Below are 15,063 nucleotides of genomic sequence, written 5' to 3' on the forward strand. Positions count from 1 at the left end.
AATATATTTCACAAGTTTGAGGCAGTCATTAGATGGTAAAAATTGATCTGAATTGATACAAAGACTATTTTTCGCCTTTTTAAAATCCCAGACAAGGTGAACATTCATACATCTTGTTGCGAAATATTAATGTGTTTGAGAATAGCATATTTATTGTTCCAGACACTGTTGGAGGGTGTTATATAACATATATCATTCATATAGTTATTCACACCAAGCTTCTCCAAGTGTCTATTTTCATAAGAAAGGTAGTTAATTGTTTATATCTTTTTCTAATAAAGATTTCAGACTTTTTAAAGCAGCCCAAACAGAAGATTCACGTTACTTCTGCTTGACCTGCTACTCTACTAACTTCTTTCCTCTTACAAACTAAAAATTACTTAGAAAATTAACTAGACAGTCTAAGGCAGGGGTCCTCAAACTTTTTACACAGGGGGGGCCAGTTCACTGTCCCTCAGACTGTTGGAGGGCCGCCACATACAGTGCTCCTCTCACTGACCACCAATGAAAGCAGTGCCCCTTCCGGAGGTGGGGCAGGGGGGCCGGATAAATGGCCTCAGGGGCCTGTGGGCCGTAGTTTGGGGATGCCTGGTCTAAGGGGTTATATGCATTGGGAATTTGGGTAACAGGGCTTGAAATTCTTTTCCTCTATTCAGAGATGGGCAAACTACAGTCCGTGTGCCAAATCCTACCCCCATGGGTTTCATACCTCTGCCCACTTGTTTATATACTGTCTGGGGCTGTTTCCCTACTACAAGGCAGAGTTGCAAAGTTGTGACACAAACTGTATGACCTGCAAAGCCTAAAATACTTATTGTTTGGTCCTTTACAGAAAAAATTTGCTGACCCCTGCACTATGTTCAGCCCAAGATGGCACTAATACCTATGAGGAGTAAGTAATAGCGATGATTTTATAAAATATGTTGGTCTTCCTGCATTTAGGGCTTACAGTATGTATGTGTGAACTTCAAAGGCAAAGATAGAGATAGCTTTCACAGATATTCACTTTCTGTTTGAATGTAGTCTCAAGGAGCCAAAATTTTAGATCGTTGGTCAGATTCAGAGGGACTGAGGAGTACAGTACCTGTTGATGTTATAAATCTGGTCAGAGAATGAAGAAAGGAATTTATAAGGTAAGAGTTATTAATCTTTTCACATACTGTAGACATTAAATTCACTGAAAGGAATCCATATATTTTAGTGTTTACATTGACAGGCATAATTCCAAAGAAGCCGGGAAATACAGACCTTAAAACTGATCACTGGTATGTTATTCTGCAGTTCATGTGTGCTACATCTTGAGAAGACTACCATCTCTTGCCACAACTGACAAAAACATCCCCAGCTCAACTGTGGCTCAATAAACTTTTATTATTTTTTGTTATTTATTTTTATTCAAAAAGAATTTGTTTCCCTATCACAAAAATTAGATAACCACACCACCAACAGCAGCAAGGTCCGTAGAGTTACATTGATGGTGAAGAGTTCAATGGGTATTCCCAATGTCCCAATGGTCATAGAGGAGGAAAAAAAGTAAAAGAAAAAAATACTCAAAACAAATCCAAAACCCATGGTGACGCTGGGGAGAGACTTGACAGGACAGTCTCTGTCTTCTCTCGTTGTCAGCTGCAAATGTATTTCAGCAGGCTCAAATCCAAGTTAACTTGAGTAAACCCTTCATACCAACTCCAGCACCTAATTGGGGAAAAAAGGATCAGTATAATAAAACAGTTTTAAAATACAGAAAAAGTTCAACATATCTCTATTATATTGAAAATGTTGAACTAAATCAAGGAGAATTTCCCTTACTGCTAAACGCCAAAAAATTTGAAGGAATTAAACATTAAGTCTTTCTTACTTTCAACAGTTGGATGAATATTTTCATATTAGTTATTTTCACAGTTAAATAGAAAGCCTTTAAGGTAAACTACGAAAAACATGGGGATAAACAAACTGGCTGAGTCATAGCACAGATATAACATATTTGGCACAGACACAGGGTGGGGCAAAAGTAGGGTTACAATTACATCCACTTTTGAATAATCAATCAATAAAAATACAAGAATAAACTTGAGTACATGAAACAGAACTAATTCTTGTATTATTATATATTTATTAAGTATTGCTGTTTAGGATTTTAGTCTGTTTCTCCCATTGATAAAGTTAATAGTGATCAAGGTATACAGAACCCATAATCTTGCCTTTGCCTATTGCTTCAAATATTTTCTAGTTAATCATTTGGTGTCAAGATTATTTTGTTAGTTATAAAAGTAATTATCTGGTCATACAAGAAAGGTGTGATACTGCTAAAATTAAAAATAGTAAGCAATGATCAGTTGTAAAAGAGCAGAAGAAATGTCTACGAAAGAACATAGAACATAAGGAAAACTGCAAGCCACTGTCAAAAAGAATTATGTAAGATGGAGACTGCAATTCTAGGTGACAGAATTATAGAAGCTACTTTCCCCTCCTGTTAGTGCTAAGGCTTGACTTACACCTGTGCTTCCATAAGGGTTTTTGTCTTTATCATTTGCAAGCAGGCTACTTAACATGAGAGGTCAATGCTTTTGAACAAAATCTTACATTTGTCCTAAGATTCTCTGAGCTTCTGTAGATATGTTAGCAATCCCAATTTCCTCAAAGGCCAAACTTACAGAAGAATATGATGCAGCTTTTTCAATAAATGGCTTGCCATGAGAATAAGACAAGGGGAGATGAGAGACTACAGAAAGCCAGTTAAAAGATACATTCCCAGTCTTTCTACTACCTTGCTGGAGGCTTCCAGAACATAGCACTGATCAGCTCAAAAGCCCGGCTTTCATTTAAGCTGTCCATGGCTCTCTAATGAGGTTTCCAAGTAGAGAAACTAGCTACATAAAAAGTAGTGCACCCCATGTATGTTAGTTTGACCACTTCACAGCGCAGCCCTACTTTGAGCTTGCTCCATTCATCTGAAGGACAGTGTTAGGCTTCGATTTGCTCCCTTGGTTGCTAGGTCATTCTCTACTCAAGATGACCTGAGTGGCAATACTGATGCTAAATGACAGAGTAAATACATACATATTATTTCAAACCAACAAACTTTCTGATATCTCTACCATTAGCAGAGAAAATGTGGAGTGAACTAGCATCCACAGAATAAGTGCTGATCAAATCTGTGTACTAAAAACCTTTTCCAAAATGGTGTTCTATTTTAAAAGTTCAATGCTTAGCTCAGGATTTATCTGTCCAACGTATCATGCCCAACTGCAAAATATTTAATGGAATAATTAGATACAATTTTTACTTCCACGAGCTCCTAACTACAAAGAAAAGTAGGTGGAAAACCTTTTATGAATTTGACACTAAGACTGTGTGCCCAGAGACATGCAAGTTTCAGATTATACTAATGGCAAGATCACATGTTCAATTAATTTTCAACAAAACATTAAGATACCTTATCTTCCTTTAGCAACTGAGGAAAAACCTACTGGTCAGGGAAGAGAAACATGAAGAAGAATAAGAGTAAGATATTTTTAAACTGGTGACTGTCTAAGCATCTCCAGCTCTATCTTGGACCGTGCCCACCAAATGCCCTAAGGGGTGGCTGGTCTGGATAATAGAAGCTGAACAGCCACAGCAAATGCTGAACTGTCTTCACCTGTTTGTCGTTCTGACCGTCCATCAATCTATTCAGCATTCATACAGCCTCTAACAAGTACTATCATCTTCTCCATAGTTGTAAGCTGCTTATTCTTTCCCCTTCAATCAAAACCATTCCCAAGCAGACAGAGACCCATGATTTGGAAATGTATTTCTACATTACAGTTATAGTCTCTCTAACCTAAAAACGGAACTGAGTTTAAAATGGAGATGTAAACAGCTTACCTTAATTGTACCCTGACTGTTAGCAGCAATCAGCACATTGGACTCCTAGAAAAGAACAAGAACTTTTAAAGTACAAGAAGAATTTTCTGGAGGGTAGTCCAAGAGAATACTGTTCTTTTCATCCTTACTTCCCTTCACCTGAGACACCAAAAGAATCTCTTTAACATGTTTGTAACTACAAATCCCCCTCTTTTGATGATTAAACTTTAATAAAAATAATAAAGTTGGTAGCAGAGTAGGAAACTTTCAAATAGAAAGAAAAATAAAAGAGAAATAGATGACCACTAGAAGGAAAGCCAAGAAAAACAAGGACTGGAATAAAATACCAATAAAAATAACTTGAGAAAAATGAAGTGCATAATCCTTTCCACAGAAAACTCTGCCTTCATTCATTTTCTTCCATAAAACACTAGTAATCAATATAAATGCTGTTGACCTCTCTGGCATAAATCTCTATGGACAGCTATTTGGTATTAGGAAAACAAAAAAATGTGAATATTCATCTAGGAGAGGAAGGCTATCTTTCTTTTTAATCATTCTATCAGTATCTGTATTTTTAATAACTCTGGTGTTACTTGAAATAGAATGTATGTGGTAACACACTTTTTTATAGTCTAAGCTTTAGGGAAAAAAATGTTTCTCTGGCAAGTAAGAAGAGTGGGAAAGAGATGGATAAGACTGAGTTCACCAGAGGGAATTTTATTAAGTAGAAAGAGTTTGGATGTGTCTACTGTTGGAAACAAAGAGTATCACAGGGCTCTGGAGCTTGGAGTTGTATACAAGTCTATTTGCTTTTTAGAGTAGAGAACTAAAAAATAAAAATTAGAAAACAGAATAGACAGCTAAAAGGAGGTAAACAGACTCAAAAATGCCACAGAGGCCACATGGCTGAGGTGAAGACTAAGTGCAAATAATAGCCACAGAGTGGCCAAACCTCAGTGAAGGGTAGGATCTGCCTGGATATCCTACAGGCTTCATGACAAAGTGATGCAGTGAAAAAAGAAAGCTCCTACTCTGAATACTGGGGCAGTCACTCCAGCTAATCTAAGTTAGTCTTCAGTCACTTTTCTGTAAGAAATCTGTGCTCTACAAACTCATACATTTCTTTTCTAACTTTCCCTTTGATTCTTGGTAAAGTTACTTCTGGAAAACCCTCATGTTTTTGCTACTGGTGTTAAAAGGAAGTAGTATTTTTTACTATCCCTCAAATTTCTGGCCTCAGAATATTCCCTGGATATAATCAGTGGTGATACCACCCATGGACCTAAGCTGTATCAAGACAGAATAAGACATGTTTTTTATAGCATGGGCATGGGAACTGCTGATGATGGGGTTTGAGACATACAACCTCAAAAAATATGGTACCCTGGCATATTGTATACTTTAAAATGAAGGAGTTTGAGAAAAACAACAGAAGCCAGAAGGTTACTCCACCTGAAACAGGTCATAAAATCCTCATGTGAGAAGTCCCTACCTTATACGCAGAGGAAAGGAACACTCTTATCTTCAAAGACAGATGCCAAGAAGAATCCAAACAAAAAGGCCTTGCTAAATTTCCCCCAGATTATAACAATCTTCCCATGCCCGGAACCCACCACCCTTCTGCACGACTTCCCACTCTTCCTCACACCTAGCACCAAATACACAGGCCTGTTTCTTTGGGTCTTCATTTCCTTATAAAGGCTCCTATGTCACATAAAACTTAAATAAGTCTGTATGTTCTTCTCCTGTTAATGTGTCTCTGTCAGTTTAATTTTCAGACCTGACCAGAGGCCCTCAGAGGTTTAAGGAAAACTTCTTCCTCCCCCACACCAACATTTTCCTAGCTGAGGTTTTCCCTTAGATCAGCACATGTAGTCTTGAAAACAGCAACATGGGTAATACAGTACTCACTATTAGAATTAGTTTCATTATCACATTGGACCCAGACATAATTCCTCTGTGACAACCTTCCAGAAATGAAGCCACAAGCAGCACCAGCCAATCTAGTGTCTGTGAGGAAAAACTCCAGTCTCCAGGAAAGCCACGGCAACATCATCAGATGCTGCAGTCACCCAAATCTGTACCTCTGCTATGGGGACAGAGGTAGGATGGTGAAAACTTTATAGTCTAAAGCTTTATCTCTTTCTGCCAACTTAATTCTAATTACCTTTAAATACAAAAGAGGAAGGCAGAGAAACCTGGCAGAGGTGGTGTACCCTGCGAGTAGGGAGAATGAATCCTCTTCTGCCAGGTACAAGATATTATATATTACATAATTCAAACTTCTAAGTCTTAGTGGAAAAGTATGGTATATTATCACACAGTATGAAGGATTAGGCTCAGTTAAATAGTCAGCACATAAGAGGAGTTTGAAGTCTGTAAACTACTGCACTAAACCTAAGAAGAAACACATCGGATAATTATCCAACAGGAATAGGCAACGTTTTTTTATAACCTCAGGACTATTATGGCATTAACAGATGATACCATATTATATTCTACCAGATGGTTAACACTAAACATCTTTTCCTGTGGAGACAGATAAATATCTCATTTATAAATAAGCCAACCCAGGAAATGATTGCCCAGTTGGAACTGTCTTATGGGATGAACACAGAGGTGACAGAGTATCCAAAGAATTCTTAGAAAACACTCAAAACTATTCGTATTAACAAACAATTTTAAAAAATTCATAGTTTCACATTTCAATAAGCCCCCTCCCTGCAAAGACTATAAAGTTATAAAAAAGGATTTAGGATTAAACTGTCTTTCAGATAGCCAGGTATTGGCTTAAGATAAATTAATTTTTGCATGCAATAGAAAAATAAAGCCAGGTATTATAAATGGTGATGAAAGGAGACTTGACTTGGGGTGGTAAATACACTACACAATATGCAGATGACATATCTATATAATTTTATTAACCAATGTCAACCCAATAAATTCAATTAAAAGAAAGGTTGCTAGAAGATGTCCATAAAACAAAACAAAACAAAAGTTATTTTACTTCAGCATAGAGGTATGAAAGTGATTAAGTACAAGGTTACTACTATAGGTTTAGAGTAATTTTTGTCTACATTTTGAATGACTGTTAATTCCTAGCTGTAGCTTCAGTCTGCCAGAGCCCAAATGTAAATAAGTTCTGGCTCAATGAGTTGTTTTTACATGCTAAGTGAATAAAAATGGTAGCTAGTAATTCTCATCTTCTCCCTCTTTCTTGGACAGACAGTTTTGCTGAAAACTCTGCTCAAGTTTAAGCTAATATTGTACCTAATATTTTCTTTTTAATATAAAAAGATTAAGAAATGATAATGGAAAAATTAGCAGCAAGTCTCTTTTAAAAATAGAAGACATATACACAAACAACTCATGGGAAAACAAAACTAGCACCCACTGGAAGTTCTCTTGGCTAGCTTGCCTATAAAAGTGCCATCATAGTTAACATATTAAAATCCTAAGCAAGCTGAGAAATAACAATTATTCACCTGGTTTGTAATTGGAGGATTTATTTCTAGAGATAGATGTCATTGATTTTAAATATGAATTAATTTTATTATAGGTTTAAGTATATAAAAAAAATCCAAACAACTTCCATTTCTGGCCATGGCAGAGTAAGTGGAATAGATTTACTGTCTTATCAACTAGAAAATTAAACAAATATGTAGGACAACACTGGACAACGAGCAGTGGAGGACCGTGATTCCTTTAACTGCCCTGGCTTTCTGCTGGGAGGCAATTTCTGGAGCACAAAGCAAAAAAGGGGAATCCAAGCAGAGCACAGAGGAATCTAAGCAGACCGCAGGAGACAGAGATGTGAGTTCAGGGTTTCGGCAGGGCCGCTGGGATTTGTACGGCAAAGTACCACACACTGGCCTATTTATTTCCAGCACCCAATTTCCTGTTTAGACCTAATCTTTTTACTAGATATCCAAAGGAACTTGTGTTCACAATTAGGGAATACATATCATCAGCTGTTCTCAGGGATGGATATTAAAAATATTTAACAACACCAGTCATAAAATACCAGTCCAATTCTACCATTACATATCTGTCCCTGATTTTAGCACATTCTTGGCAATAAAATTAGTTATAGTTCCATCCAATGTTTAAGTATAACATAAAGACATAGTAAATACTCATCTTATAATGGGATTTAAAATTTATATAATGAGTATCAAAGTCTGAGCTTTCACAAAACCTTAAACAGCAAAGGAAGATGTGTAACTGATAGTATTGGTACAATGTACAAAATATCACACTTTACATTCAAATAAGTCCATCTTTAATAAGATCAGTAACTTTGATTTGTTATTTATGAGAATCACTTGATTCCTATATTTAAATATCTGGTTTAAGTAGAAGCCTGCTGTCATCTATTACAGTGGTCCCCAACCCCTGGGCCGCAGACCAGTACCGGTCCGTAGGCCATTTGGTACCGGTTCACAGAGAAAGAATAAATAACTTACATTATTTCCATTTTATTTATATTTAAGTCTGAACCATGTTTTATTTTTTAAAAATGACCAGATTCTCTCTGTTATATCCGTTTAAGACTCACTCTTGATGCTTGTCTCGGTCACGTGATACATTTATCCGTCCCACCCTAAAGGCCGGTCTGTGAAAATATTTTCTGACATTAAACCAGTCCGTGGCCCAAAAAAGGCTGGGGACCACTGATCTATTAGATTTACTGGATTTTGTGCAGAAGACAATTTTAAGGGGACTATGCAATATTGCAGGAAATGATAAGGACGTGGGTAGTTACATGGATAAATATGGGAGCAAGTACACTCAGAAAGACAGGGGCACTGCAAAGGATTTCAGAACACAGGAAAAGTACTAGACTTCTTGGCCTTGGTTGAGACACTACCCAGAAAGCGATAAGGAGCGGTGAGAACATCTCTCAAGTATTTGAACACATATGTTGAGACAGGTGCAGTCACAAGATGTTCTATTACATTGGGTTCATGATTTTTAGCTGAAGGTCATTTTAGTACAGGGTCTTGAATCTAGACTTGAATTTATCATGCAAAGAAACAGCAAAAATAATACAGGTAGAAAACCTTAAAATGGTTCATTAAAATGAAGACTAGAGTAGACTAAGGACCTCTAAACAACAAGGTAGTTATTCAACAACTGTCTGATGCAATGACTGCTCAGAGTAAAAATATGGGGATTTAACAACCGCAAACAGGATTCTCACACAATCAGCTATAAATAAATCCACAGCTGTAGTGTGCTTATTAGCACACCCTAGTGCTAGATACCTCCCGCTGTGGTGCATTGGAAATGTCACCACCGCTCCGTTCCCTTCATCCCTATGGCAGACACACTCCAGGAAAAATTAAGACTTCAAATTTAGAACTAACAAGTTAATATGTAATAGCCAGCTTTTCCTCAGGAAATGTAGTTTCTTTTTCTTTTTTATTTATTTATTGATTTTAGAGACAGAGAGAAGGGAGGGAGAGAGAAATATCTGTGCATTCATTGGTCGATTACTTGCATGTGCCCAGGCAGGGGATCAAACACATGATCTTGTTTATCAGGACGACACCAACTGAGTTACCCTGTCAGGGTAGAAATGATCATTTCTGAAATCTGGTTACAGTAAAAGGGTACATATATTGTATTTTGGAAAAGGCATTTTCTTAATAATAAATCAATTCTTAATGAGAATAACTTCATAAAAACCACCTGATTAGCTCCTTCTATTTAAAATATTGATTGACCTTTACTGATAACCCTGGATTAGTTAAACCAATGTGGTCCTTCAGAAAAATATTTCTACTTTCATTCCACTTTCTGAAATAAACAAACAGTATCTGTTTTCAAAAACCGAAAGATTCCACAAAGACAGGTTAAGATGGATACAGAAGTAACCTCACTTGGTTGTCTATTAATAATCCAGTATACTGTGGGGGAGGAAGAAGGAAGAAATGGGGGGATAAATGGTGATGGAAGGAGACTTGATGTGGGGTGGTGAATGCACAATACAATATACAGATGATGTGTTATAGAATTGTACATCTGAAATCTATTTAACTATATTAACCAATGTCACAATAACAAACCGGTACACTTAAGCAGTAGAGCTATTAAGCAAAATGGCAAGGAAAACAGTCCCTGGAGTGCAGGTTTTAAAGGCTGTATGGAGGGGAACGATCAGACTTAGTGAGCTGTGCTAAGCCAGACAGAGACCTCCATGTTTATGTAGGATCACTGCAATTTGCAGACAAAAGACATTTTTCATTTGCCCACATGGTTGGTTTCTGCAGGTTCCATTTTTGTCATGCTTCATTACGAAGAAGCCTTCTGTTATCCAGGCTTTTCTACACCAACTCCCTGACTGCATCAAATTCTCACTTAAACATGCTTTAATGCAATCGAACAAGTTATGGAAAATGAACAGGATTTGAGAACTATAAACAAGACACACAACATACAAACTCAAGTGATCTTTGCTAAGGAAGAAAAAAGGTTGTCAAGAACATGTACAAGGGAAAGAGGATTGAGATAACAAAAAAATAACACATATATTCACCACCTTTCCCTCATTCCCAATGCTTTCCCAAGTCTTTTCCCTTCTCATCAAGACACCCTAATCAACCTAATTCTCCTTACCACATGGCACTCAAATATTGCTTCCAGACACCTACAAATTCCTTCACATGCCAAGACCTCTAGACCTTTGGATGCTCTCCTGAATAAAGCCCGAGAACCATGTGCTTGCAACGACAGGTCTGACAGGGAGAAGAAACCTCCGCACTGAGGAGGCCTGAGCTTGGGACTGAGCATATCTCCTGGCGCTCCGGGAGAAGCTCCCCCGATGCCCTGTACTATACTACACAAGCTACCCCAGGCAACCCAATTTGAGATAAGAACACCTGGACATGCATTCTGGTTCTGTCATAGTATTTAACCCTCTCTGGGACTCAATCTCTTCAACTATAACACAGGTAATTCATAAAATTTGTATAAAAACTCAAAGCACAGCAAAAGTATCTAAGCAAAAAGGAAAAGATATATTATAGGCACTGCCAAAATATGTGGCAGTTATTCTTATTAAAATGCCCAAATTTCTTTAAAACAAAGACCAGTTGTCCCAAGTATGACTATTACTGGATCATTCTAGTCACCATATTTATGATCTTATCAAATTTATCAAAAATATAAAGTAGGCTCTTCAGGGGAAGGAGACTTAAATCATATTGTAACTCTTCCCCAGAAAACTAAGTAGCTCTTCATATGGTAGCTGCTGGTATGCTGTTTTTTTGCTCTCAAAATAGGTTAGATAGTAACATTATTTCAGACTCTTAAACATCTTGAACACCACTAGTACTTTAGATACAATGCCTAAGATCAAACACATGAGGAAAGAAATATAATTCAGGGTGAGAAGAGTGACATTTAAAATCCTGTTCATGAGGCCCTGGCTGGTATCTCAGCACGTCATCCTGACATGCCGAGGTTGTGGGTTCAATCCCTGGTCAGGGCACATACAAGAGCCAACCAATGAGTAAGTGGAACAACAAATTGATGTTTCTTTTTCTCTTTCTCTTTCCTAAGAATCAATAATAATAAAAAAAATCCTACCTATAATTACTCTGTATTTGTTTTAAAGGCTGACTTCTAATTAATTAAATTTGAAATCTGAGCTACCTTTGAATCAGTTCAATTTTTTTCCCTATAATTGAAATTGAATTTTCTTATGGATCATATTTAATTGTAAGTATAAAGTACATTTTTAAATTAGATAGAGGCACCTGAAGCAAAATAGATAAAATAATCAAATTGAGGAAATATATTCATCAAATATTACTCTAATTTTCTTTTTGTGACAGAGAGAGAGAGAAAGAGAAAGAGAGCAAGACAGATTAGGCCAGACAGGAAGAGAGAGAGATGAGAAGCATCAATTCTTCTTTGGGGTTCCTTAGTTGTTCACTGATTGCTTTCTCATATGTGCTTTAACTGGAGGGCTACAGCAGAGCGAGTGACCCCTTGCTCAAGCCAGCAACCTAGGGCTCAAGCCAGTGACCTTGGGCTTCAAACCAGCAATCCCACGCTCAAGCTGATGAACTCGGGGTCTCGAAGTTGGGTCCTTCATGCCCCAGTCCGATGCTCTATCCGCTGCACCACCGCTTGGTCAGGCAAACATTACTCTAATTTTTAATGATAGCCAAATACATATTGGAGTTACATGCAAATAACTGAGTTTGAAAGAAAGTTTTCTAAATAACCTACGGTCAATTAAAGGCTGTAAGCAATGTCTGACTGTCTGAATTCCTGTAATGATGAAGAACATGTGGTAGCAGTGTACAAAGGTAAGCGAAGGGAGATGTAAAGGTGTTGGAAGTAATCTATGAAGGGAAGGGAGGGCAGGAATGTGGAGATGAAAAGCACAAACTGAAAAAAGATATGAATACAGGAGATATTTCATGTGATCCTAGCCAAAAGGCTGATAAGTGATAGGAGATATTTCAAACAAAATATTATTGCTGTTTGATAAATAATTAGAAGATAAAAAAGAGATGCAACAATGATGATTTAGGAGTTTAGGCTTAAATGACTCAGAAGAATGATAAAGCCACAAGAAAACAAAAATGTTAATCTGTCAAAGGCTGAAAGGAAAAATCAAAGGAATAGCATTTCATAACACATTTCTTTTGGCTGTACAGAATAAATTCCCAAAGAGCTCACTGCCTGATTTAACCTGACCTCACTTCTTTTGGGAGCCAGTTAGGGTCTTTGAAAATTTAATTAAGTAAAATCTGTTAATTCAACAAATACTTATAAAGCAAATATAAGAATGAGAAAAGCTCACAGCCTGGTTCTGTTACAGCACTTTAATACTTATGAAGCTCCCGGCAGTTTAAAATGGAAGTGCTGGCACTTGTGAGCTGGTGAACACTGAAGTGGTGAAAATGGAGAGAAGGCTGGCCCAGAGAAGGCATGGGGGTCTCGGGCCTCCCTACCCCCACCCATTCCCTTCCCTATGCATCTTTCCCATTTGGCTGTTCCTGAGATAAAGCCTTTATAATTGGTAAACGTTTGGTCAAATTAGGCTGATTAAACATCAAGACAGCATGCTGCCTTTTGGGAGACAGATGTCTGACTCCAGCTTTAAGATCCTGATTTTGGCCTGACCCGTGGTGGTGCAGTGGATAAGGCACTGACCTGAACACTGAAGTCACCAGTTCAAAAACCCCAGACTTGCCCAGTCAAGGCACATACAAGAAGCAACTAATATGAGTTTATGCTTACCATTCTTCCCGCCCTCCCGAAAATCAATAAATAAATATATTTTTAAAAAGATCCTGATTTAGTACAAGCACAGGTATATTCTGGCCTTTACAGGCAGTCCCCAGGTTACAAACATGATAGGCTAGGCTTTCGTATGTTTGTAAATGTTTAAGTATTTATTTGCACAGAAAGGCAAAAATAAATATTATGTTAAGACAAACATCTGTTGCCTGATCGGGTGATGGCGCAGTGGAGAGAACATTGGTGTGGGATGCTGAGGACCCAGGTTCGAAACCCTGAGGTCATGGCTTGAGCATGGAATCACAGACATGACGCCAGAGTTGCTGGCTTGAGCCTAAAGGTCACTGGCTTGGCTGGAGCCCCCCAGTTGGGGTACATATGAGAAAGTAGTCAATGAATGAACAAATGAGGTGCTGCAACTATGAGTTGATTCTTCTTATTTCTCTTCCTGCCTGCTTGTGTCTCTCGCTAAAAGGGAAAAGAAAGAGACAAATATCTAAGTTGCATTTAATAGGTAAATATACCTGTTCCAACTTACATACAAATTCAACTTAAGAAAAAAACCTATAGAACCTATCTCATTCATAACCGAAAGATTATATTTTGCCAAAAAGATCAAAAAGAACCCCTGCCTGTTACCGGACATTTTCCTTAGGCTGGCCTTTACCACCTCTTCCAAAGCAACCAACTTCCAAAGGGACCTTGGAAAGCCTTATGTGGCTCCGGGAAGGTCTGAGATAGAACCCATTATTCCTGGAAATGAAGACTGGGTCCGTGATAGGTATTGTTGGAAACACTTTTGTTTCCCTTCTCACAGGGGAACACTATAACAGGGGAACACTACTGGATCTCTACTGGTAGGATCAAGACTGGATGTGTCAGAGGGGGGGTCTTTACTTTCCTCTCCCAGTAATTCTAGGCTGTTCAATAAAATAAAAGAAGAGATTTATGCATCCCATAAGAAATAACAAGCCTGACCTGTGGTGACGCAGTGGATAAAGCATCGACCTGAAAATGCTGAGGTCACCGGTTCGAAAACCTGGGCTTGCCTGGTCAAGGCACATATGGGAGTTGATGCTTCCAGCTCCTCCCCCCTGTCTCTCTCTCTCCCTCTCTCTCTCCTCTGTAAAATGAATAATAAAAAAAAAAAGAAATAACAACAAAAATGAAGATTTCTGGGCTTCACTCTCAGGAACTGGGGTTTAGAATTTTGCTTTTTAAATACATTTCAGTTAATTAATAATTCTGAAGTAGATATTAGTAGACCATACTTGAAAAAACATTAGTATAAATATTGAAAACTGTCTATAAATGCTGGTCTCAGAGAAGAGAGAAATCTGCATTTTCCTGTTTTTGGTCGGGGGCTGGTCAGGAGGAAAATAAAGAGAAAAGATTTACTTGTTTACTTTTTAAACATTTTTTATAAGTTCTTATTTACCAGATCCCACACAAGGACAAAAGAATGCCAGATTCATAAGATGAGTTTTTAACCCAAGAAGACATTTAAGTTTAGTGAGAATAAAATATAAAATTTTATTTGTAACACTTTCACAAAGATATATAAATTTATTTGGTTAAAAAAGATAGTATATTCAGTTCTTGATTTGAATTACACACATAGCTCACAGAAATTTAGTAGCAAAGTTAACCTCACAAATGGAGGTCTATGAGAAATTAAAATAAAATTTAATGGGAAGCAGAGAACTGGGTGCTACCTACACTAGTGCCATTTACTTATACTACTAAATGCCCTCTTTTCTTTCCTCTCATTACCATATTTTTAACTAGTTATAACAAAACAAAATCCATGAAGTCAGCAGAACTTCATAGATTGCAGTTTTGAACTTTTTGCTTACATTACATTAACAGGTGACATTGGACCCTCAAAGGATTCAAGTAAAACTGGGGTAAAGGGCAGGGTTCACATAACAAAAATTAATTCAGAAAATGTTG

At 37.5% G+C, this 15,063-nt stretch overlaps 1 protein-coding gene and 1 non-coding gene across 4 annotated transcripts in view; both read right to left on the bottom strand.

The window, feature by feature from the left end:
• Positions 1–1,346: 1,346 nt before the first annotated feature.
• Positions 1,347–15,063, bottom strand: part of COP1 (COP1 E3 ubiquitin ligase) — a 145,088-nt gene continuing 131,371 nt past the window's right edge. For all 3 annotated transcript variants that reach the window (XM_066261207.1, XM_066261208.1, XM_066261206.1), the window contains 2 exons: positions 3,868–3,912; positions 1,347–1,695 (listed from right to left, as the gene is read on the bottom strand). In XM_066261207.1, coding sequence (XP_066117304.1) covers positions 1,678–1,695; positions 3,868–3,912 — 63 coding nt within the window. In that variant the 3' untranslated portion in view covers positions 1,347–1,677. The remainder of the gene's footprint in view (positions 1,696–3,867; positions 3,913–15,063) is intronic.
• Positions 9,993–10,132, bottom strand: LOC136327582 (small Cajal body-specific RNA 3). The gene has a single exon (XR_010729769.1). It is a non-coding gene; the product is annotated as a small Cajal body-specific RNA 3 (non-coding RNA).

Source organism: Saccopteryx bilineata, chromosome 2 (assembly GCF_036850765.1).
Source record: "Saccopteryx bilineata isolate mSacBil1 chromosome 2, mSacBil1_pri_phased_curated, whole genome shotgun sequence".
NCBI classification, from domain to species: Eukaryota; Metazoa; Chordata; class Mammalia; order Chiroptera; family Emballonuridae; genus Saccopteryx; species Saccopteryx bilineata.